Below are 24605 nucleotides of genomic sequence, written 5' to 3' on the forward strand. Positions count from 1 at the left end.
TAAATTATACTTTAGTTTTACTGTGTGTGTGTGGGTGGGTTTATACTAAGGTATGTGCATGAAGTCAGAGGTCAATGCAGGAGTCAATTTTTTCCTACCATATGGATCCCAAGGAACTCAAGTCGTGGTGGCAAGTACCTTTATCTGAACCACCTCATCAACCCCACATCCTGCTCTTTGTGTGGGTTCTTGGAATTGAATTTAGGTTGTTTGGTTTATGTGGTGGCCCCTGAGAAGCACCACTGCACTATCTCCCTCTGTGTTGTGTGTGTCTCACTGGTTCTGTTTCTGGAGAAATCTATTAACATAGTAGACAAATGAGAGAACACACCGTTGATGCCAGGCACCTGCTAAGCTCTGCATATGCAGTCCTCATGACTTTTGCTCATGCTTTGCTCATGCTTGACGTAATTTTTTTTCTTTTTTTTCTTTTTTTCGGAGCTGGGGACCGAACCTGGGGACCGAACCCAGGGCCTTGCGCTTGCTAGGCAAGCGCTCTACCACTGAGCTAAATCCCCAACCCCGTTTCTGATTGGCCATTTTACAGATGAGGCTGAGGCCTAGAACTTTGTCAAGGTCTTGGAAGTGATAAAGTAAGGTTTGGATCCTAACAGTTCCACCCTAGGGTCTAGGTGGGCTCTTTCCTACCTAGTAGGATGCAAAAATGCTTTGAAGCAAGAGTCAGGACACTAAGAACAAGTGATGCCATTTTAGTTGTTACACTTATCAATGGGATGAAGAGGATGATCAGGGACACGGCAGGGCAGCGTGTTAGCCTGGGCAGGTTGGTCTCAGGAACCCTGGGTCCTGTAGATATATTATAACTCAGAGAATAGCCACAAGGTGGCGCCAAATCAGACCACACAGACCTCCCACTCATGATGCAGGTCCAGGATTGGGCACAGGGAGTCTGTTAATGGTTCCAGAGCTAAGGGTCTGGGAACCCTCTTCCTCAATCCAGGATTCCTCTGTCCAGGGGCCAGGCCTCAGTGGAGTCCATCTGTGGCTGTGTGGTTCTACCAGTTCAGCCTGGGGACTAGGTCCATCCCAGTCAACAGAGTAGAAGGTCTGCTCCTGGGTCTTTCTCCAGCTGAGTAAATCGGAAGGCAAGGTGAGTTCCAAACCAGTCAGGTGACCACGCAAAAATTCTGGGTAATCCGCCGCCAGAAGTTATGACTGCGACTGCTGAGAGCCACTTCAGCTGCTTCCTGGAAGACGGCTTCCACGTTGTCATGGAGCCGAGCTGAACACTCGAGATAGGCCACTGCTCCCACAGACCTTGCCATATCATGGCCCTGCCAAAGAGCAGTGGGAGTTACTATGAGTTTGGGATGTGGGGTGAAACTCACACTTGGTCTTGCTGTAGCCCTTCTGACTGTGCCAGGAGTCTTGAGGACAATAGTAGGAAGCGGGGCTTCTCTAGGGCACCCTCAGTGGGTAACTAATCCATGTATTGCAAAGAAGGGTCGAAAATAACATGGACCTTGGTCTCATTTGTGCTATACATATTACTTATCTGTCCTGTCAGAACTCCTTGAGTATTCTGGGTTCTGTTTCCAAGTGCTGACCCTTCCTGACTGCTGACGCCCTCCAAGACCCTGAGTGCTAAATGCCTGGCATAGCAGAGAGGTGTCCTGAGGTTCCCTCCCCAAATGCCTCTCATCCACAGCTAGCTTCCTACCTACCCTGTGGTAGGTCACCGGCTCCAGTCTTTTCTTCCGAAGTGTGTTCACCAGCACCTTGTCCTTACGCAGGTCTATCTTGCAGCCCACAACAATAATGGGCACCCCCTTGCAGAAATGGGTCACCTCTGGGTACCACTGCAAGGAAAAGGGTTGTGTGTGAGTCACTGGGGTTCTGACCTTCAGTGAGAAACTCTTTGCTCTATCAGTGTACTCAGTACAGGTTCTCACTGAAAATTCCCCATGCTCTAATTCGGGATGTAGCTCAGTTGGTAGAGTGCTTGCTTAGCATGCACAAAGCCCTGGGTTAGATCTATGGCACCGAATAAACCAGACCTGTAATTGCAGCATTTGGGAAGTGAAGCCAGGAAGACTAGAAATTCAAGACCATCCTCAACTACAAAGGCCTAAGACAGTGGCTCAAGGAAACAGAAATGTGTAAATAATAATTTCCTTTTTTTTTTTCCTTCTAAGACAGAGTTTCTTTGTGTAGCTCTGGCTGTCCCGGAACTCACTCTGTAGACCAGGCTGGCCTAGAAATCCCCGAGATCTGACTGCCTCTGCCTCCTGAGTGCTGCGATTAAAGCTATACATCACTACCACCAGCATCTCTCTTCCTTTCCCTTCCTCCTTCATATTTATTTATTTATCAATTGATTGATTGATTGATTGATTGATTGAGACAGGGTCTTTCTACATATCCCTGGCTATCCTGGAACTCACTGTGTAGACTGGAATGGCCTCAAACTCAGACCTGCCTGTCTTTGCTTCCCAGTGCTGTGATTAAAATTCGTGCCACCATGCCTGGCAATAATTTTCTTTTTTGAAACAGTATCAATGTGTAGGAGCCTTTTGTCAGCATGTGTATCTGTACAAGATATACATGTGCCTGGTTCCCTTGGAGGTAGAAGTGGCTTCTGACGCTCTGGGATTGGAGTTACAGGCATCTGTGAGCTGTTATGTGGGTGTTGGGAGTCAAACTCAGTAGAAGAACAGCCAATGCTCTTAACCTCGGAGCTGTCTCCCCTTCCCCCATGTGTACTTTCATGCCCTGCTGGCAGATTCTGTAGTTGAGCTCATTATATAGTTAGACATAGAGGACTTTATAACTTATGGTTGATCACACAATTAGGAACAGAGGGGTTTGAGCCTAATTGGGGGGAGGGGGTGTCAGAGTCCAGCTTTTCCTTCTGACTTCAGCAAGGTAAAGGCTTCTTTGGTTACCTTTGAAAATGGGCCAGATATGCATTTATTTAAAAGTAGCTGGGGCTGGGGATTTAGCTCAGTGGTAGAGCGCTTACCTAGGAAGCGCAAGGCCCTGGGTTCAGTCCCCAGCTCCGAAAAAAAGAACCAAAAAAAAAAAAAAAAAAAAAAAAGTAGCTAAGCCAGATATGGTGGCACAGAGCTTTAATACCAGAACTTGGGAGGCAGAAGTAGGAGGATCTCTGTGAGTTTGCTAGCCTGGTCTACACAGTGAATTCCAGAATAGCCAGGGTTAGGCAGAGAAATTCTGTGTTGGAGGGGGAAAAAAAACAAGCTTTCTGGGTGTGGTGACATAATACATCTTTAACCCCATTAACGCAGGTACTCAGGAGTCAAAGACAGGCAGATCTCTGAGTTCAAAGCCAGCCAGGGCACATAGAAGACCTTGTGTTTGCCTCAACAGGAGGAAGGGCCCCCAGAAGAACACTAGGGTAAATGATTTTAGCCTTGACCACACATCCGGGGCACCAGAGATCTAGAGGAGGTTTCTCATCTTCAGGTGTACGTGACTGGTAGGCCACTCAGGAAAAGCTGCCAAAATTCTCTGGGTCCTGGAACTAAATGGAGCCCAGGCAGTCTCTTCATACTCACTGTTCACCAAGTCTGTCCTTGGGAAGGGGCTTTGGGGTGGCTCCACTGTGCCCAACTGTGAGACCCCAGCTGGCTGGGCTAAGCCTGGGAGGCCCCAGACAACAGGATCACTTCCCTTAGAGCAGCCTGCACTGGATTCAGGACCTGCTCTTCCGGCTGTCCCAGTTCTCCAGATTCTGCCCCTGCTCTCCATTGGCTCTCTTCTTCACTAGCTGGTCTGGTTCCCTGGGTGGCCTCCTCAGGTCCTCAGGTGGTAGGCTGTTCCCTACCCAACTGGTGGCTCCTCAGTGATTTCTCCAGGCCACCCCACACTCCCTACAGGGGACCTGCAGATTCCAGCTCCCATAGGCCTGTTTAACTCCACCCTATCGCAACTGCTCCTTACCCTGGGGAAGAAGTAACTGACTTCTGCTTGCTGTGGTCCAGCTTCTCTCTTATCTGCCTGCAATCGATCAGCAGATCCTGGGGCTCTGCCTTGGGAGAACTCAGAGTCTACCCACTGTTTCCACTGCATCATAGGCACCACTCTCCTTCCCCTTCCCAATGCCCATAAGGGCCTGCTGCAGAGGTGCGCTCTGAGGAATGCATGTAACTGACTGCCTAGGCTACAAACCCAGATTTGCCACTTTAATAGACAATGACCCAAGAAGGACAGCACCTTGACTCTATGTGGTCATCAGGACAATAAGTTAACACATACTCATGTGAATGCCACCTTCTTTTTACCTTTTCAAGACAGGGTTTCACTGTGTATTCCTGGCTCGTTGACAAAGGTGGATGGCTTCAGACTCACAGGGACCCTCCTGCCTGTCCTTCTCCTCCTTGAGTTCTGGGATTGTTACCATGCCAGGGGTGGCAAGGTTTTTGTTTTTTCTTTTTTCCTTTTTTGAATGCTATGATCTCTTTCCCCTTTTATTGAAAACATGACAAGTTCTTAATGCTGTTGTTGCCATATCCTTATTGCTGTCCTTCCTAATACTGTCACTGCCCAAGGGAACCTGGCCATGTGTTGCTTGTGTGAAGGCCTTGGCAAGCAGCGGGTGAGGGGCTGTGCCATGGTTGGAGAAGAACTCGGAGGATTGCCTCTGTGATCCTTGAGGGTAGTCTTGGGAAGCCCTCTTGACTCTAGGGCAGCATGAGAGGCCACTGACTACCAGCAATGGAAGAAACTGAGTGGACTGGCAAGAGCTGCTAGAACTGGACTTTATAGTTCACATGACTTCCAGCAGGCCTAGGCTAGGAGACAGCCTCTGAGTCACCCAGCATTCTCAGCAGAGTCAGAAGGGAAAAACCAGTGTTCCAGCCTATAGTTGAGGACAGGCAAGGAGCCTCTGGAGTGAGAGTCACAACACAGACCCGAGTGACCCTTCTATGTGACCCCGGACAAGTTGCTATCTTGTTCCGGGTCTCACGTTACCTATGTATCTATCTAACCCAGGCACATCTAAGGCCTGCCAAGCTGTTTTGTTTGTTCTTTTAATTTTTTGTTTTTAGACAGGGGTTTCACTATGAGTCCCTGAATTCATTATGAATAACTCACTGTGTAGACCAGGTTGGCCTCAAACTCCTATAGATTGCCTGCCTCTGCCTCCTGGGTACTGGCATTAAAGGCATGTGCCACCATCCTGGCACTTTTTTCTTCTTCTATTTTTTAATGTTGTGGTCATCTGTGCACCACTGTGCCTGTGGATGCCAGAAGAGGACATCAGAGCCCCTAGAACAGGGGTTATAGGCGGTTATAAACCACTGTGCAGGCGCTGGAGTCCTCCGGAAGAGCGGGGCTTAGGCAGTTATAAACCACTGTGCAGGCGCTGGGATCCTCTGGAAGAGCGGCCAGTGTTCTTAACCTCTGAGTCATCTCCAGGCCATATACTTAAACAATATAGGGGCTGGAGAGATGCTGACTGCTCTTCCGGAGGTCCTGAGTTCAATTCCCAGCAACTACATCGTGGCTCACAACCATCTGTAATGGGATCTGATGCCCTCTTCTGGTGTGTCTGAAGACAGCTACAGTGTGCTCACATATAATAAATAAATCTTTTTAAAAAATTTAGTTTATTATATAGTTATGAGTATTTTGCCTGCATGTATGTAAATGCACCACATACATGTCTGATGCTCATAGAGTTCAAAAGAGATGTCTGATCTTCTGGAGCCAGAGCTATGCATGGTTGTGAACCACCACATGGGTGCTGGGAACGGGTGCTCTTAACTGAGCCATAATGTATATGCACACGTATTTGCTTGTAGAGTTCAGAAGAGGGTGTCAGAATCCCTGTAGCTGAAGTTACAGGTGGCTGTGAGCTCTCCCACACACAGGTGCTTGTTTGCTTGTTCTCTCTCTCTCTCTCTCTCTCTCTCTCTCTCTCTCTCTCTCTCTCTCTCTCTCTCTCTCTCATTTCATCTCATTGTGAATCCATGAATGGCCTGGGACTCACTATATAAACCAGGCTAGCCTCGAACTCTCAGAAACACACCTGCCTCTGCCTCTCTAGTGTTGGGATTAAAGGCCGGTGCCCAGCTAGTTCAGTACACCCTCTTATCCACTGACCCATCAGCCCAGCCCCAGGCCTGCCAAGTTTTGACAGCTGACAGGGTAAAGAGTGATGAGCAGCGGCCTGGAGATGGACGTTATGCCCTCTATCACCCCAGCACCTACCCGGTTGGAGACGTTGTCAAAACTGTTTGGATTGGTCACATCGAAGCAGAGGAGCAAGACATTGGCATCAGGATAGAACAAGGGCCGGAGGCGGTCATAGTCATCTTGCCCTAGGCAAAGGAGAGGAGTCACTGCCTCTGGTCCTCCTGCCTGCCCTCAGTGCCTCTAACACCAGGGAGAGGTCACCTGGTGACCTGGGCTTTTTAGAGGGTAGGGTCAAGTTTTGTACCTCATGTGTATGTCCCCTTGGAGTGGCTCTTACTTGGCTTGCTTGTGGCAGCCTTGGCCTGGAGAAGCCATGGCTGAAAGATCCTATTCAAGGGGTGAGTGTGCAGCCGCCAGGCTTAGGAACCTGCTTTACTCTTGCTTGTGCAGTGAGGGCCAGGGCGGATATGACACCAACAAAGGGGAGTCTGAGCAGGTTGAATATAAGGGGGCTTCTGGGTCTCACTGAGTTTAGTTTTGAGCTAACCCATGTATAGACCATGCGAGGAGGCTGGGGGCCACAGGCCAAGGTCAGGAGGTCTTAGAGAAGATAAATTCCAGGTAGAAAGGTTAGGAGGCCAGGACCAGCCTACCTTTTGACCCACCCTGGGCAGGGGAAATGGGCACATGCAGGTGAAAGGTTGAGTTTCCTCGGGCCCCTCCTACTGCCAGTGTTGTTCTCTAGAGACTGGCTGGCCTCCTGGTTCAGAAGCCACTGGGGCTCCCCTTCTCTTTCCTGCCTTCCCTGAAGCCCCACACCTACCGGCTGTGTCCCAGATTTGGAGGCGCACAGGTTTACCCTTCATTTGCAGAGTGGCGTTATAGCGCTCAAACACCGTGGGGTTGTAGCTCTGAAGAAGAAAGAGGACAGAGTTAAGGAAGCTTTTGCGGCTCCTGGGGCAAGCCAGACCCTCAGGAATGCCTACACAACACCCCTCCCTGTAGTTGTTTCTGAGAAGGCCCCCAGTGTCTCAGTGACCAGTCTTGGGGGAAGGCTTGATGCCAGGAGGGTCCCATCCTCCTCTGTCATGTTTCATAACCGGGAAGGCTGAAGTCCCTCGAGCACAGTAGAACATTACATTAAGGAGGCAGGTGCTAGGCACACAGTCTGGTACAAAACAAGCAAGCCATACACACCTACTGGCATTAGCTTTGTCCAGTACCCCCTGTGAGCTTTCACCTGAGGTCTTCCCTCTTCCTGGGAAGACATTAGCCTACACCACTTCTTCCCCTGTTCATTCAGATATTCATGTAGCAAACCTTAGCCTTTTCTCCAGGCCTAGCTCCAGGCACTGAGGGGCCTGTACTAAACAGGACTCAGTCTGTCTTGGGGAGCTCAGGCTCCCAATTTCTGAGGTCTCCTTTACTCCCTTCCTTCTATTTTACATAGATTCTTATAAACCCCAGGCTGGTTCTGATTCCTGATTCTTCCTTCGCCAGCCCCTCCATGTTAGGATTAAAGGTGTGGAACATCCCACCGCTCCTGACTTTTTTTCCTTTGAGTTGGGGTTTTGCCAGCCTAGACTACACTTGAATTGATGGCAGTCCTCGTTCCTCAGCCTCTTCAGTTGTGAGATTACAACCAAGTCTGACCAGGCCTGTTGTTCTTGCTGCCTGCAGATCTGGACGTGGAATTCTCAGTTACTGCTCCAGTGCCATGCCTGCCTATGTACACCCATGCTCCCTGCCATGATGATAATGGACTGAACCTCCGAACTGTAAGCCAGCCCCTAATTAGATGCTTTCCTTTATAAGAGTTGCCTTCGTCAGCCTGGTGGTGGTGGCACAAGCCTTCTCTGTGACTTCAAGGCCAGCCTGGTCCACAGCACTTGTTTCAGGATAACGAGCTTCACAAAGAAACCCTGTCCCAAAACAACAAAAGGAGTTGTCTTGGTTGTAGTGTCTCTTCACAGCCACAGAACAGTTCTTTTCTAAAGATGATCTATTTCTTTTGAGACAGTCTCTCTCTATAGCCCTGGTTGTCCTGGACCTCACTATGTAAATCCACCTGCCTCTGCCTTTCAAGTACTGAGATTAGCATACCCGCATCCTTTAAAAAAAAATTTAATGTTTTGCCTGCATGAATGTATGTGCACTACATGTGTGCCGTGTGCCCAGGAGGTCAGAAGAAGGCAGAAGATCCCCTGGAACTGGAGTTTATCAACAGTTAGATCTGCCATGCGAATCTTGGGTCTTCTGCAAGAGTGTCAGGACTGAGTCATCTCTCCAGACACCCTCCTCACCCCCCTTTGTTTTGAGTTTTTGAGACATGGTTTCACTGTGTGACCTTGACTGGCCGTGAACTTGCCATAAAGATCTGATTGGCCTAGAACATATAGAAATGTACCTGCCTCTGCCTCGTGAGTGCTGGGATTAAAGGCATCCACCACTATGCCTGGCTTTTTTTTTGTTTGGCAGTGGGGAAGCTTCTTTTTGAGATGGGCTTTTGCCATGTAGCCCAGTCTCAATTAGAGCTTATATCCTCTTTGGCTTTCACCTTCTGAATACTGGAATTAGAGACCCAGACCACCATGTGTGGCTCCTCTCAAACCTCCTAAATCTGGATTCCGCCCACACATTCCCTGTCTCAGCCTGACTTTCCTGATCCTCCCCTGTGCTGGCTAGTCTCATGTCAACTTGACCATAAACTAGAGTTATCTGAAAGAAGGGAACCTTAATGCCTTTGTAAGATCCAGTTGTAGAGCATTTCCTTGGGTGGTGCCATCCCTGGGTTTGTGGTCCTGGGTTCTTTAAGAAGGCAGGTTGAACAAACCAGGGGAAGGCATCAGTAAAGCTGTACCCCTCCATGACTTCTGTATCAGCTCCTGCGTCCACATTTCTGCCCTGCTTGACTTCCTTCGATGATGAACAGCATTATGGAAGTGTAAACCCTCTCCTCCCCAACCTCCTCTTTGGCCGTGGTGTTTCATAGCAGCAATAGGAACCCTAATTAAGACGGTCCCCTATCCCACCCTAGACTTGTCCACTGGACCTCCCTGGCTCAGAAAGAGCTGGGACTCTTCTCTTTTCTGCTCCTCCCAAAGCCCCATATCTATCTGCTTGTATCCCAGATTTGGAGGTACACCCTCTCTACAATGGTTGAAGAGTGAATGTGACAGGTTTGATAGCTAAATCAAAAGCTAGGAACCTTTCCAGAACAGGGCCTGAGCCACAGGTACTGCAGTTTGCCAAACTGCTACATCTGCAGCCTTTTGCTGTGAGCGACTGTGACCTCCTGGTCTTGTTATTGGTTTATTATTTGAACCAGGATCTCATGTAGCCAAGGAACATTTTGAACTTATGAGCCTCCTGGTTCCATCTCCTGCAAACACAGACAGGCACCACCACACCTAGTTTATGTGACGGTAGAGTTCGAACCCAGGACCTTATGTATGCCAAGTGAGCACTCTAGCCCCTGAGCTCTGTCCCTAGCCCCCATTTGTTTGTTGTTCATTACATTTATGGGGGGGGCACACATGCCAGAGTACCCACGTAGAGGTCTGAGAACAACCCTCAGGTCTGCGTTCTCCTACTATGTGAGTCCTGTGGCTGGAACTCAGGTTTCCCTGCTAAGCCATCTCCCTCTCCCTCTCTCCCCTTTCTTTGTAAGATAAGTTCTAACTATAGCTCAGAATGGCTTGCAACTTAACTGCAGCTTTCCTGCCTCAGCCTTCTGAGTGATAGGATGACAGGCCTGAGCCATCATTCCAGGCTCGACCTCTTATATTTTGGTCCCCTAATATCACTTGGTCAGGGCTGGCTTGTAGGGTCATAGCATGGAGATCCCTAGTCTCTTCCTTTCCCATGCTAGGCAGGGCTCCTACTTGCCTATGACTCAGGAGGACTTCGTGCCTGCCTGTCTGATGGCCAGACTGCCTGCCAGTCTTCTGAGTCAGGCTCTGGCCAGCGGGGAGGGCAATCATAGAGACAGGTCAGCATGCTCCCTGGGCACCTGAGGCATGCAGTACAAGGAAGAGTAGGCACCTGGAGAAAGATGGAGAAGACAGCATGGGGCACAGAAAGGAACAGACAAGGGCTCAGGCCTCCCTGCCCCACTGTACATGCTCTTCCCTTGGGCATTTTTCCTACTGGGTAGTATGAGGACAGCTAGGCATTGAGATCAAATGAGCTCAGCCTAGGACCCCAGTTCTCTAACTACCAGCCGCATATGGCCTTGGGCCTGTACTATTACTGGTTAAGAGTAAGAGTGTCGTGGTTGGGGATTTAGCTCAGTGGTAGAGCGCTTGCCTAGCAAGCACAAGGCCCTGGGTTCGGTCCCCAGCTCTGAAAAAAAGAAAAAAAAAAAAAAAGAGTAAGAGTGTCACCTCGGAAGCAAAGTGAAAAGTGAAGACCTGGTCCAGCATTTATGGTCACTAGTCACCTATTTGACACTGTCCACACCAGCCCTGCCCATCCCTCTGGAAATTTCCCTTCCCATCTCCACTGGTGGTGGTTTGAATAGGTTTGGCCCCCACAGACTCTTTTATTTGAATGCTTGGCTTATAGGAAATGGCACTATTAGGAGGTGTGGCCTTGTTGGAGGAAGTGTGTCACTGTGGGCTTGAGTTTTGAGGTCTCCTATGATCAAGCTACACCCAGTGTGGTGCACAGTCTCCTGCTGCTGTCCTCAGATCAAGCAATAGAACTCTCAGCTCTTTCTCCGGCGCCATGCCTGACTTTATACTGCATGCTTCCTAATGGACTAAACCTCTGAGGCTAAGCCAGCCCCAGTGAAATGTTTTCCTTTAGAAGAGTTTCCTGGTCAAGGGATCTCTTCACAGCAATAAAACCCTAATTAAGGCACCAACTCTAGTCTCTGGCCTCTGCCCTAGAGCAAAGACTGTCATTGAAGATAGTCACCTCTGCATTAGAGATCCCGGTGTGGCCACCCACACTCCATTGAGGGCCTATGACAAAGCTCTTGGAAGACACAGGCTAGTGTTTCACAAATGCCTGTGAAGTGGCCACAGCCCACTGCTCTCTAAACTCTTCTCTTGACTCCCACAACCTTAGTAACTTCAAGAGGCTGTGAGGGAACTGGGCAAGGTAGAAGTAGAGCTGATCCTATGTGTCTTCAGGAGCCACTCCGGCCACCTGCCTTTTCTGAGGTCACCAATTCCTGCTCCTGACATCAGACAGGGCGGTGAGCTGGAAGGGGCTTTGTTGGCTGCATCACTGACAAGTGTCACTACCCAACCTCTTACTTTGGAATGTGACTTTATCTATACCTTTTGTGGTGTTCTTTGCCCCGTCCCCCAGGCAGAAATGCCTAATCTTATCTGTTTTGTTCAGCAAGAGACACAGGACTGGCTTGGGTTGACCCAGGACAGAGATGACTCAGCAGTGGTCCTGCCCTCTTGGGGTTCACAGATAGGTGAGCATTACAGAATGAGGACAGGGTTCCCCAGGTAGGACACCTGTGGAAACTGTAACAGTCTGAGGACTTCAGACTTGAAGAGTTCTGCAGGTGAGTGCTTTCTTTCACCTCCTGTCCCTGTCTTGTAAGCCACTAAGAATGGCTGTGTTCTCAGTGCCACCTGAGACTTCTTGGGGAAGTCTCTCCTTGCCCCATAAGCTCTATTTTGCCCCTTCGGCTGTAAACTTGAAGTTGGACTACAGTCAATGAAGATTACAGAGGCTTCTCCAGCCACCCTCTCCTCTGAGCTTTAAAGCAGGCAAAAACCCTGGAAGACAGGAACCTAAGCTTCCAGCCTGAGGCAGAAGAGACTGAGGCTGACAGACAGCAGAGTTGGCTTCCGATGTCATGGAGTGCCCCAGGGAGAGGACAAGGTGACTTGAACCCCAGATCAGAGCTATCCCCATGTTCTCCTTAAAAGACTCTGCTTGCAATCACAACACTTGGGAGGTGGAGGCAAGGAGGTTAGAAGAAATCCTTGGCTATATATTGAACCCGAGGTCAGCTTGAACCACTTGAGACCAAGACCTTATTTCAACAAACCAGCCGGGCAGCGGCAGCACACACCTGCAATCCCAGGCAGAGGCAGGCATCTCTGTGTTTGAGCCTTGTCTGTTCTGTCCTGAATTCCAGGACAGCTAGGGCTACACACACAGAGAAACCCTGTCTCTAATAGTGGTGTTTCATACCCATAGTCCCAGCACTATGGAAGCAGAGGCAGGAGGATCGTTGATTTGAGAAGAATATAGACCACATACAGAGACTTTGTCTCAAAAGAAAACTAACTTGCTAACTAACTAAAATATAATTAAAAAGAGCCCTCTCTCATGCCAGGGACTTCCTAGACAAAGGAAGACTAAGGACAAGGTTGGTCCACTCTCCTGGTGACCACTCTGGTCTTTTGTCACCCCAGTGTGTACTGTAAAACATTAGTTCATGAGCCTCTCAAGTGGTGGCACTCACCTTTAATTCCAGCATTTGGGAGGCGTTGGCCAGCCTGGTCTATAGAGCAAGTTCTAGGGCAGAAACCCTCTCTCGAAAAACCACAAAAAATCCCAAAACAAACTAACAAACGAAACCGTACCCAGTTCATGGACTTAAAGGTGTCCTATGAAATTGGTATGACCCTTGCTGTCAATGCCACCATCTAGAATGTCTGACTCAGGACAGGGAAGCCAGACCTCCCCCACATCTCCGCCTTTCGGTGCCCTTCTCCGATCCCCTGGTTCCCACGATGGTTGGGTTCCCATGGGCAGTACCTGGAAAACATCTTCTATACTTAAAAAAAAACACCCCCCAAAAACCCCAACAACTGTGTAACTGGTCAAAGGAGGTGATGTCAGCTTTGCAAACCACAAAACCAAAGGCTCTGAGATGGGTATGGTAGCACATACATGTAATCTCAGCAATCCTCAGACCGAGGGACAGAAGGACTGAGCATTCAAAGCCTCCACAGTAATATCCTGTCTCAAAAACAAAACAGAAACCACTAAAGTAAAAACATATTAAAAAAACATCATAAAAGCCAGTAGCTCAGTGGTCTTAGGGTAGCAAGCAAGACTGTGCCCTATTTGCCAGATCAGCGTCTTTGTCCTCTTCCATCAGACTACCCACCTCTGCAGGATCCCAGGGGCTGGAAGGATGTAGGGACAGGAGAGGAAGACGCGCTGCTGAAGGCAAACACAGACACCCAGGACCCCCACTCCTCGTGGAGGCACAGAAAGAGGGCTCAGCCACTGTCCTGTTCATGGGCTCGACTGAGCTGTTTGGACAGTCTGTCCTCACAGTGACAAGCCTAGAGAGCCAAAGGTACTGCACTGAGCTGTCCACCGGCCTTCAGCCTCACTGTCCCAACTCCCTTTCCCCTATCAGGTTGCTCTGAGAAACTAAGTCTTAGAGTCGAAGCCAGGCATAAGGAGAATGGGGCTCTTCAGAGAAGGGTCTGTGTTCTACGGTTTTCCTCTCTAAGGTGGATTTGTACCATAGTGGCTATGGTTGGAGAAGAAGTGGTGTCTCCCAACGACCATCACTTATCAACTTTCAGTGGATCCTTTTAGCCCGCAGACTCTATCCACACACTCTTCTATAAGCTCTGGTAGGGGCTGTCAGTCCTGTCATGCAGTTAAGGAAACAGGCACAGAGAAGGTAAGGGACTTGCCCAAAGGCACACGGCTATAAGAGGCAAAGACTTGATTTTACTGCTGCCAGTCTAGCTCCAAAGTCCTCACACTCTTCGCCAAGTAGTGACAACAATTGCTCTTTTAGGATTTGCTATTTCCCCAGGTGGCCTAATTCAGTCCCTGTGACACCCCTCCCCCTAAGTGCCAATAGTCCCACTTCGCTCCTACTGGTTAAATCTAAAAAACTCTGCCTTCGACCCCAGGCCCTGCTAGGAGGCTAGAGCTGGGTACTTTCGAGGCAGCTCTCAGCAGACCCGCACATAGGGGTGTCCCAGCACAGAGCCAAGGGTGAGGGCACTCACCTCTGGGAAGGCCCCGTTGGCGAAGACCATCATGAGTGACGTCTTCCCGCAGCCCCCGTCGCCCACTAGGACCACCTTGATCGGACGCCCGCTGTGCGGCGCCTCCTCTCCCTCAGTCTGGGACGCGTTCATCCCGGGCTGGCGGACGGCGGTGCGCGGAGCAGCAGGCGGTACGCGGCGGGCTGGCAGCGGCGGGCGCGGGGCTGGCCCGGCGGGACAGGAATGTGGAAGGGGCGGGGCGGCGGGAGGAAGTGGGAGCGGGGCGGCCAGGGCAGGAGGCGGCCCGGGGGGCGGGGGACACCCAGCTCAGGTGAGAAGCCGGGGACAAGATGGGGTTGCGGCGCCAGGCCAGGGGTGGACGCTCCTGGGGTCCGGTCTCCTGGAGTCCTGTCTAGCAACTCAAGAAAGACTTTTGCAGCACCTATTGCGTGCAGTTACTGAGGCCGCAGGGGTGGGCGGAGACCTACGCCTCCAGAGGGCACCTAGGGCTCGTGGGAGAGAAGTAGACAAGTACCTGGAGAGAGGCTGGGGACAGGGAAGGAGGAAGCACTTGGACTCTCTGCCATGAGTGGGGGGTGATTTTTATGAATGAATGAATGAATGAATATGAGTTTCTGCTATTTGCGGACCTTCTCCAGATATTGTAGACCAGATGAGAAGGAAGTGGCCCGGGCATGCCCTTGTGGGTCACTGCCGGACCTCTTCAGCCAGCACCAGGAAGCTTCAATGAAGGTGAATTACCACGCGTCTCACCTAGGCAGCCAGTGATCTAGGGAAAAAACTGTGGAACCTACCTGTAGAGCTCAAACTGGCTCTGGCACATGGCTGATGTCATGAATGGTTTATATTATATATAGTATGATGATCTTATAGTATATAGTATAATATTTTTTTTTTGCGTGTGTGGGCGTTTTATCTGCATGTATGTCTGGGCACCCTGGTGTCCTCTGCACTCGGAAGACCTGGAGTTACAGACATTATAGGCTACCATGTGGGTGAACCTGGGTCATCTAGAAGAGCAGCCAATGTTCTTAACCTCTGAGCCATCTCTCCAGTTTTTTGGTATAATGTTTAATCAGTGCAGATGGTCCTTAGTTTCTTAGAGTCTGGGGATCCTGTACTGTTCTAATCAAAACCTCTACCCGCTCAGGGGACAGGAGAAAGGAAAGGAGGCTCTTCATCTGGGGTAGAGGACCTTCGGACAAGAGAGCAGAGTCTTGAGGAAAAAGCAACAGAGGTGTTTCAAAAGGAACGTGGAAGAGGCTGGAGCGAGGTAGCCACGCCCCTTACTTAGCCACAGGACAGGGGGCGGGACTTGGCTGAGGAGCTAGTATCTGGATGGTGGAGCACTTTGGATTTCAGGAATAAATCTTACTGTTCTAAAAAAAAAAAATTCTACTGTTCTCTAAGTCTTAGCATCCTTCTTTGTGATCAGATTGTTCTTTTTAACTCTCAGTGAGCATAAGTGGGCTGGAAATGTAGCTTTGTTGCTACAATACTTACCTAGCAGGCAGGAAAGCCTAGGTTCCTTCCCTGCACCACAGAATCTGGACGTGGAGATACATGCTTCTGATTCCAAAACTGGCGAGGTGCAGGCAGGAGGATCTGAAGTTCCATGTCACTTTTGCTGTACAGTGAGTTTAAAGCCAGCCTGGGCTAGATGTTCTGTCTAAAAAAGAGGGGAGAAAGGTCTCACCTGTCTCCCCAGACCTGGGACTGGGGTTAACATGGAAGCTAAGTGGAACATGGTCAGAAGTCTTGGGGTTTCACCTCCCACCTCCACACTTGTCACAACTTCCTCCTTTGTCATTCTATTCAAAGTTAGGCAGGTGAAAATGACCTTCAGCCCAATTTGATCCTCACTGTATCCCATGGAGGCAGTTTCCAGTTTCCCTCAGGGCCAGAGGTCAGCTGCATGGAAGGAGCCTCCCCAGCTCCACCTTTTGGATGCCCCTTCCCCGAAACTGCCACAGGGCTGGGCAGGACTTGGCATGAAGCTGGGTGTGTAGCTGAGCAGGATGCCCAATAAAAGGAGTGGTGAGGAGGGGCCCTACCCCCCCAACACTCTAGTCAGCTGTCAGCCTAGTCATCTCTGCTGCTGTCATCAGGCCAGCCTGGGAGGCAGGTGGAGCGAGACCAAGGGTGGAGGGAGCGGAGAGTCAGGCAGAGGCGGCTTTGGTTGCTATAGGGATAATCACTCTAATGACACACTTGACAACAGTCACACTTTACAGTTTCTTTGTTTACCTCATAATAATAACAGCACATACTGTTAGGGTGATAGTTGCTATTCGGGGACTGTCCACCAGGAGGCAGAATTTGCTAGCTCCATTTTACAAAGAAGGAAACTGAAGAGGGTGGGTGGCTTCTTAAGAGGGACCCTAAGACTGTCCTCAAATCTCACTTTTCATACATTATTGCCCTCAGCTCTCACATGTAAGGTAGGCTGCTGCTTCTTGATTTGGAGACTTGGGGATTGAACCCCAGAGGGAGGCAGCTGCTTGGGCTGGGCCAATAAGTCCCAGAGCCAGGACTTGGTCTAACCATGTCCAGTCCATGTTCAGGCTCCTGTGAGAGGCATATCAGTCAGTCACTGACCCATGGCCATCTGCCCTGGCAGCCAGGAATTTCCCCAAATCTGACATTGCTGGACTCTGGACTACACTGTTTTTCTGAAGTTTATTTTTGGAGTGGGTTGGGGTGGCCACACAGTTGGCCTCACTGGGGTGCTGTTTGCTGTTTTTCAGTTTATTGTGGCTGCTGCTGACTTCCGGCCTGTGACTCAGCCCCCTCCAGGCCCCATCAATCCCAAACCGAGATTCCTTCATGAACCCCGCATAGCATGTGACTGCCCTGCAGGCCTCAGAATGGCAAGGGAGGTGGAGCCAGCATCCGTCTGGAATGTTGTTATTTGTGCTGCAGGTCTCCAGCAGAGCCATGACCACCTCGAGGGCAGGGGCCACAGCTGACCCATTCCTGTACCCCAGACTATCTCAGACTGGCGCCAGCTGTGGTTCCGGATATTATGTCTAATTGACAGGCTGGCTGGACAAACACAGGAAGAGAAAAGGATAAATGAAGAAAGGAGGGAGGAAGGGCAGAGGAAGCAGAGGGGGCAGGAAGGAAGGAAGGAAGAAGGGAAGGAAGGAAAAAGGGGTTTGAAAACAAAACTGGCCAAATGGCTGAGCGTTGTGGTGGCACATGCCTGTAACTCCAACAGTGATTCTCTGTGAGTTCAAGGCCCGCCTAGTCTACATAGCAAGTTCCAGGCCAGGGTTACGTAGTGAGACCCTGACTCAAAAATAAATAATAAGCACATGGGTAAGCAAACAGACGAGATGAAGGCGTGCACATAACACGTGACAAGAGGTGTGGCGTGCTCTGCAGAGAAGTCATTACCTTCTACCCTCTCCTTCTCTAAGGACAAAGCTAACCTTCTGCCCCGCTCCACCTTCTCCTGCAGTTAGGCTTGTTATGATTCTTTACTGCCACTGTGTGGCCACCCTGCTCTCTGCAGGTCATTACTTGGGCTTTCCCCTGGGGTTCCTCGCCGTGGAGGGTACTGGGTGCTTGCGCGGGGTACTTGTCCTGCCTTTGGGGAGGCTGGCAGGGCGCACCTGATCTGGGGTGCATTCCCCCAAGCCTTTGTGTGGGCACTTCACGCCTTCGCTCTTTAGTTCCAATCATCAGATTTTGGAAGCCGTTGAGCTCAGCCCTGATATGCCACTCAAAGCTTTGCCCTCACGTAAACCCAGCACCTACTGTGTGCCAGACACTTGGCACGTGGCATTTTATTCTGTCTTTTGAAGGACATATGATTCCTATGCACCTTTGAAAATTGAAGAAACAAGAGGCTCAAAGAGGAGAGATGGCTTGGTGAAGGTCCATCTGGCAGTTGGAGGAGGTAAGCCTCAAATCCAGTCACTGAGTTTCAGAGTTTGTTCATACAGAACCTTCAAAAATTCTGCCAGGGTGGTGACAAATGTCTCTAATCACAGCATGTGGGAAGCAGAGGCAGGAGAAACCTTCTCTACAAAGTTGTTTTTTTGTTTTTTGTTTTTCTTCTTTTTGTCTTTTTAAGATAGGGTTTCTCTGTAGCCCTGGCTGTCCTGGAACTCACTCTGTAGACCAGGCTGGACTCCAATTCCGAGATCTGCCCGCCTCTGCCTACCAAATGCTGGGATTAAAGGTGTGTGCCGCCCTGCTTGGTTTACACAGTGAATTTGAGGCCACCTCTAGACCTGTGAGGCTCTGTATCTTAAAAATGAGTCGGGCAGGTGGAGAGACAGCTCAGTGGCTAAGAGCACTTGTTGCTCTTACAGAGGACCTGTGTTCAGTTCCCAGCACCAGATGATAACACACAAGCAGTAACTCCAGCTCCAGGGTATTTTATGCCCTCTTCTGTCTTCTGGGGACACGGGACAGACACACGGTGCACATACACTCAAGCAATAGCTACAAACAAAATAAAAAATATCTTTAAAACATGAAAACATAAAGTCAGAGGGGCGAGGAACCTCTTGTGGGCTAACTTGTCCAACATGCTCCATTTTCAGTTGTAGAAACTGAGGCTCTTAGGGTACAATGACTTCCCACACAGCAGGTCCAGGCCTGCTGGACAGGACCTGGAAGACGCCCCCACCCAAGCAGCTGCCCTGCTGCATGGACCTCCTATTTGGCTTCCCCTCCTTGCCTTGCTACTTACTGTTAGGCTTTCCTGGTGGGTGCACTGAACAGGGAGGAAGCACTGAGGCTGTCTCGACACTCATTTACTCTCATAATTAACTTGTCACTCTGGGTATCTGCAGGCCTGCCTCTGGCAGTGCTGGGTCAGTAATTGACCTCCACACCTTTCCTTTTGGGTGCGTTCGTAGAGAGAGGGGCCTGGGACTCTGAAGGCAGGCCCATAGACCTGGGCCAGAGGAATAGGAAAGAGGAAAGGGTGAGAAAAGATGGGAGCTTAGGAAAGGGGTCAGAAGTGGGTAGAGACAGGTGAAGGGAATCATGAAAGATGATGGGGTTGGGGGTAATCCTCTAGTCACCCTGCTTTCTCTCCAATAGTGCCTCTGTTCTTTTAGAAAACAATTTGATTGGTACTTTATGTGTTACGTGTATTAGTGTTTTGCATGCATGTATGTAAGTGAATCACAGGCGCATGCTAGAGGACACCAGATCCTCCGGAACTGGAATTCCAGACTGGGGAGCTACCGTGTGGCTGCTTGAAACCAAACCCGGGTCCTCAGCTAGAGCAGCAGATGCTCTTGACCTCTGAGCCATGTCTCCTGCTCTGAGCACCCCTCGCCTTTTTGTTTGTTTGTTTGTTTAGTTGGTTTTCAAGACAGGATTTGGCTGTCAGGTTTGGCTGTCCTGGAATTCACCGTGTAGACCAGGCTGACCTCAACTTACAGAGATCTGCCTGTCTGTGCCTCCCAAGTGCTGGCTGGGATTAAAGGTGTGCATCATCACTGCCCAGAGAACACCTCATGTTTTGAGTGCTGTCTACTGAACCCCAAACCTAGAGATTGCTGGGTGCTCTGCCTTGCTCAGCCCTTTCTGCCTGCAACTATGCTTGTTCACTTCCCTTACAGGACATTAGCTCCCCATTGGAGCCCTTTCCTGGTTCCCTCCTGCCAGCAGACAAAGACCTTCTGCCTCATCTAGGATACTGGTACCATCAAAGCCCACCTCCCTCAGCCCCTCAAATCTCTGCCAGGATATGGTTCTCCAGACATGGGGCACTAACTGGTCTGTGGTCTCTGACCTGTGACCTCCTGGGGATGCTGGGAATTTAAAGTTTTCTTTGTTCTTTTTTTTTTTTTTTGTTTTGTTTTGTTTTGTTTTTTTTCAGAGCTGAGGACCGAACCCAGGGCCTGGTGCTTGCTAGGCAAGCGCTCTACCACTGAGCTAAATCCCCAACCCCAAGTTTTCTTTGTTCTTAAGCTGGGCAGTGGTAGTACACATCCTAGCTCTCAGGAGGCAGTGACAGGCACAGCCAGGGTTACACAGAGAAACCCGGTCTTGGGAACAAATTTATTCTTGAGAATTCCATACATGCGCACAATGAATATGATCAGATCTGCACCATTTGCCCCTTCCTGGGACACTGAGAATTCTTAGCTTGCTCATGAGCTCCCAGGGAAATAAAAGGAGAGAAAGAAGTACACTGGGATCCAGAAGGTTCTCAGTTGGCCTTCAGGGACTTTGAAGAATTGGAAAAAGACTGTGTATTCTAGGTGTCAAGAGCATGGGCTCGGGGTTGGGGATTTAGCTCAGTGGTAGAGCGCTTGCCTAGCAAGCACAAGGCCCTGGGTTCGGTCCTCAGCTCTGGAAAAAAAAAAAACCAAACAAACAAACAAAAAAACCCAACAACTTTCAAGAGCATGGGCTCTCCAGCCACATAGCCTGAGGTTGATCATAAATCTGTGACTTTTTTGTTGTGTGATCTTAGACATGTTACTAGCTCTGGTTTCTACATCTCTACAAGGGGAGTGCCATAGTTGCCTGCCTTTAAGTGCTTCCGGGCTGCAGCCTGAGCACCAGTTCTTGATGACCTCTTTCCCCATCTTTGGACTATGTTCTCCTCCCCACCCTGTCCCTATCCCCATCCCCTCCTAGTGTGCTAGTAAGGCAAAGAACTCTGCCCAATGTTTGTCCCTTCCTGACTCTCGTGATGTACTGTTACTGGGAATACTTCTCAGTGTCACCACCAGGAAGCCTTCCTTGATTTCCCCATCCCCTTCCTTCCCGACCAGGCCTGGTACTGGGATCCCTCTTCAGAGCTTCCCATGTAAATGGAAAATAGTCCCCATGCCAGTAATGGAGGAAGGATGGCACACGGTACCCGTCTGGGGCCCAAGGTTTAGGGATGTTCCAGTGAAGATAGTAAAATGACTCGAGGCTGAGCGGGCTCCCGGTAAGCCTCCTTCCTGCCCCAGTTTTATTTTGTTTCAGGAATCATTCCAGGCAGCATTCCTGCTGCCACCACAGCCATCTGGGCCACTGTCAACGTCTCATGCAGTATAGAAGGAAGGAACAAGGGATGGAGGTGGGGGGTGTGGTCTGCCCTGCAAAGCCGTTGGATTAGAAGGAGTCTGGGGCTTCCAGATGACAAGGCCTGGCACAGCCACCACTATCCCTGGCCCATTTTTCACCTCTTGATATTGACCACGGGGTGAGAAGCCTGGCTTCAGTGAGTCCAGTTGTGGCTGGTGTCCTGTTGACCTGTGTCCCTATTCTAGCCACCCTTCTCCTTGTCATTGACTGTATGATTAGACCTGCTTCCGTCTGGGCCTCCATGATTCAATAGCGCCAAGGACCAGAATCTTCTTCTCACTACTCTATGTCCACTATCCTTTTAAATCTTCAGGTGCCAGAGAGAAGGAGCCAAAAGCCACCATTTCTCTGGGAGAACTGCCTTTCTCAAGTGACAGCCAGCACCTCACTTACGATGTGATCCCTTCACTAACTCTGACCAGATGGGAGCCAAAGAGTGATTCTGGTAGTGGTGCACAGCCCAGCCCTTTGCTTACGAACACCACTTTCCCCAGAGTTCCTACTGGCTCAAGACTAAGGCTAGATATCCCTGTCTTTAGGGACCTTGACTTAAGATGCTGACTATTCCTAGGGTTGGATTTAGATCTGCCTGACACTTTCAAGAGAAACCTGGCCTAGAGGGACACCAGCCAACACTGGTGAATCTGTGCTCATTGGCTTCAGATCCACACAAGGATCTGGATCTGGGCCACTGGGAACTTCAGGTTCCCTCAGGGGTGGATGGTCAGGGGAGCCTTCATGTGGCCTACTGGCTTCTGTTGAGTCTGGTTTCTTGGCCTCTTCTTGTGTCCACTGCAGTGGGCAGAGTCTGTGTTTGGGATGGGCTAGTTTGTGTCTTCTATTGCTTGACTGCTCACCGTGATCCCCACGGCTCCCATGGTAAATCTGGGAAGTTTTTTTTTTTTTTTCTCCAACCCTCAAAGTGAAGCTCCTTATCTGAGAGATCCTCACTGTTACCCCAGACCTCAGGGCCCCTTTCTAAGTTCATCTGCCCAGGTTGTTACTTGGCACTGAGCCAATCAACCAGGATGGGAAAGGGGCATATTGAGTTCCTAGCATCCTGAGTGCTACGTCTTGTTAATCTTAGCCCTGTCATTACAGGAGCTATCCCTCAAGACTTATTAACAGCTGTCCTCTAGGAGAATAGCAGAAGGGGAGTTGGCCAGTGCTGAAGCCCACATCCCTCTGCAGGCCAATGGACATACTTCCTAAGACTCTTCAATACGCAGTTGGCCAGTCTGGTAGGTCCCCAGCCAGCTACAGGTAGTCCTCAGTGGGGAAATTACTCTGGGTCCCCAGATGAAGAGCCATTCCTCCATGACAGTCTGGACAGAGGATCCAAGATGGCTGATGAGGACCCCCTGGGAGGTGGGGAAGCCCTGGTGTTCACAGCTCCAGCTGACTATGGAGAGGGCATCGCTGGGTAGAACTGAGATGGTGCGAGGCTCTGGAGGCTCGGCTGCCCACTTGGCCTGCCCTGGCTGTTAGTTTCGCCGGACTGGATGCCACATGGACACAGGCCTGCGCAATGTGGCCAGCATCTGGTTCCAGTGTGTGGTGCCCATGCCGCTGGCCCCTGGCCCAATGATGACATGGCCCACGTTGTCCCCACGGCCATCACTGCTGCTCTCAGCCACTGTCACTCGGAGAGACAGGTCCTGGGGAGAAGGTGAGATGCAAGATTGGGACCAGCAGCCGATGAAGGATTCTCCCTGGCCCCCAGGCTCCCAGGCCCTGTGAGGTGCATACGGCTCTTTGAATCTTCCCATCTGACTTGGAAGAAAAGACTTGTCCTAGTTACTTACAGATGGATAGCCAGCTATGAGGTGACCTCGCTAAGTGCTAAAAAGTGACAGTCCCAGCAGGATTGAAAACTCACCTCTCACTTCTCTGTCCCTTGACACTTTTTTCTTTAAGATTTATTTTATTTTTGAGTTTGAAAAGATGGCTCAGCAGTTAAATACTCTTGCTGTTCTTGCAGAAGACCTTGGTTTGTGTCCCTTGGTTTTTGGAGCTGGGGACCGAACCCAGGGCCTTGCGCTTCCTAGGTAAGCGCTCTACCACTGAGCTAAATCCCCAGCCCCTGGATTCCTGATCTTCCTGACGTGGCATCTGAAGTAGTAAGATAACAAGTGTATGGTACTATATCTAGCTTAGAACTTAGGCTATTTGTTTGTTTGTTTGTTTTGGTTAAAAAATGTTTTTAAATGTGTGTAAGTGTTTGCCTGCATGTATATATATGCATCACATGCATGCAGTACCCAGAGAGGCCAGAGGAGGGTGCTGGATACCCTGGAACTAGAGTTACAGGTGGTTGTGAGCCACCATGTGGGTGCCAGGAACTGAACCCAGGTCCTCTGGAAGAGCAGCTGGTGCTCTTCACTGTTGAGCCATCTCTCCAGCCCTTTGCTTTTGTCTATGAGATAGTGTCTCACTATGTAGCCCTTGTTAGTCTGCAGTTCACTATGTAGACCAAGATGGTCTCAAACACATAAGAGATCAGCCTGCTTTCTTCTCCCGAGCTGGAACTAAAGGCCTGTGCTACCACTGCCTTGCTGGTACTAGTTCAGGCTGACCTCAAAATCCCTATAGAGTGGAGGATGGCCTTGAACTTCCGGTTCCCCTGCTTCCACCTCCTGAGTGCTTCTCCATGCCTGGTTTATGAGGGTGTGTGTGTATGTGTGTGTGTGTTGGCATCCCAGGATCTTGTATGTGTTAAGCAAGTGTTTTAGCATCTGGCTACACCCCAGCCAGGACTTGGGCCTTTGCTACCTACTTCTTTGTCTTTAAAATGTGACAGCATTTCCTACCTCACAGGGCTTTTCTAGGAAGAAAGCTAGTTAAACATGTAGGTGGAGGGCAGGGGACCTAAAAACAGAGAAGAAAACGTGTGGCTGGTCCTTGCCTGTTATTAGAGCACTTACAGCGGCCCTCACTGTTACTGGCATTGGCTTGTCACAGCTTGATCACAGCTGAGGGTTAGGGTTCAGTAAGAACATATTTGAGACATTGGCTTAACTGATCTTACCTAGTCCCCCAACAGCTTCAGTTTTTGGAGGCCAGAGAAAAGTGGCATTTTGGTAAACACAGCAAAAGCAGGAATCAAATGGGTGGGCTGTCCAGTAAGGAACAGGGTTAGGATCCCCGGACCAGCCAGACATGCTGAGATGTTGCCTGGATTCCTAGTTTTGGGACACCCAAAGTGAGGTTGACATGTAGCTTTCAAACTATGGGACTTATAGGTTGGCTCAATGGTAAACTGCCTGTGTAGCATACACCAAGCCTTGGTTCATCATCAATACTGAAAAACAGAAGAAATCCCCAGAGCACTTCCAAGAGGGGACTGACTAGATGGCCTGCACAGTCCCTGGGCTGCACAGCAGACTTTAGATCAAGGGCTAGAGGAATTTCTTTTATGTTGTTGTTTTGAGACAGGGTTTCTCTGTATAGCTCTGACTGTCCTGGAACTCACTC

The 24605-nt window shown here is 50.0% G+C and overlaps 2 protein-coding genes and 1 long non-coding RNA gene across 8 annotated transcripts in view; 1 reads left to right on the forward strand and 2 right to left on the reverse strand.

The window, feature by feature from the left end:
* Positions 1 to 367: 367 nt before the first annotated feature.
* On the reverse strand, positions 368 to 16195 carry Rhod (ras homolog family member D). Of its 4 annotated transcripts, XM_039108286.2 has the most exons (7): positions 15856 to 16195; positions 15582 to 15747; positions 10009 to 10164; positions 6944 to 7031; positions 6196 to 6305; positions 1686 to 1820; positions 695 to 1295 (listed from the first exon to the last, which is right to left on the reverse strand). In XM_039108286.2, the coding sequence occupies exons 4-7, from the start codon at positions 6984 to 6986 to the stop codon at positions 1128 to 1130; spliced, it is 456 nt and encodes a 151-aa protein (XP_038964214.1). In that variant the 5' UTR covers positions 6987 to 7031; positions 10009 to 10164; positions 15582 to 15747; positions 15856 to 16195; the 3' UTR covers positions 695 to 1127. The 4 variants fall into 4 exon arrangements, with proteins under 4 accessions (NP_001099793.1, XP_038964214.1, XP_038964226.1 ...); XM_039108298.2 differs by lacking the exon at positions 10009 to 10164; XM_039108296.2 differs by lacking the exons at positions 15582 to 15747; positions 15856 to 16195 and adding an exon at positions 14079 to 14212.
* LOC134483956 (uncharacterized) lies at positions 15227 to 22038 on the forward strand. Its single transcript, XR_010061173.1, has 2 exons — positions 15227 to 15351; positions 16826 to 22038. It is a non-coding gene; the product is annotated as an uncharacterized LOC134483956 (long non-coding RNA).
* Syt12 (synaptotagmin 12) overlaps positions 20987 to 24605 on the reverse strand; it is a 31036-nt gene continuing 27417 nt past the window's right edge. For 2 of the 3 annotated variants that reach the window (XM_039092039.2, XM_039092090.2), the window contains one exon: positions 20987 to 22789. In XM_039092039.2, coding sequence (XP_038947967.1) covers positions 22616 to 22789 — 174 coding nt within the window. In that variant the 3' untranslated portion in view covers positions 20987 to 22615. 3 annotated transcript variants of the gene reach the window in all.

This window comes from Rattus norvegicus, chromosome 1 (assembly GCF_036323735.1).
Source record: "Rattus norvegicus strain BN/NHsdMcwi chromosome 1, GRCr8, whole genome shotgun sequence".
Classification (NCBI taxonomy): Eukaryota; Metazoa; Chordata; class Mammalia; order Rodentia; family Muridae; genus Rattus; species Rattus norvegicus.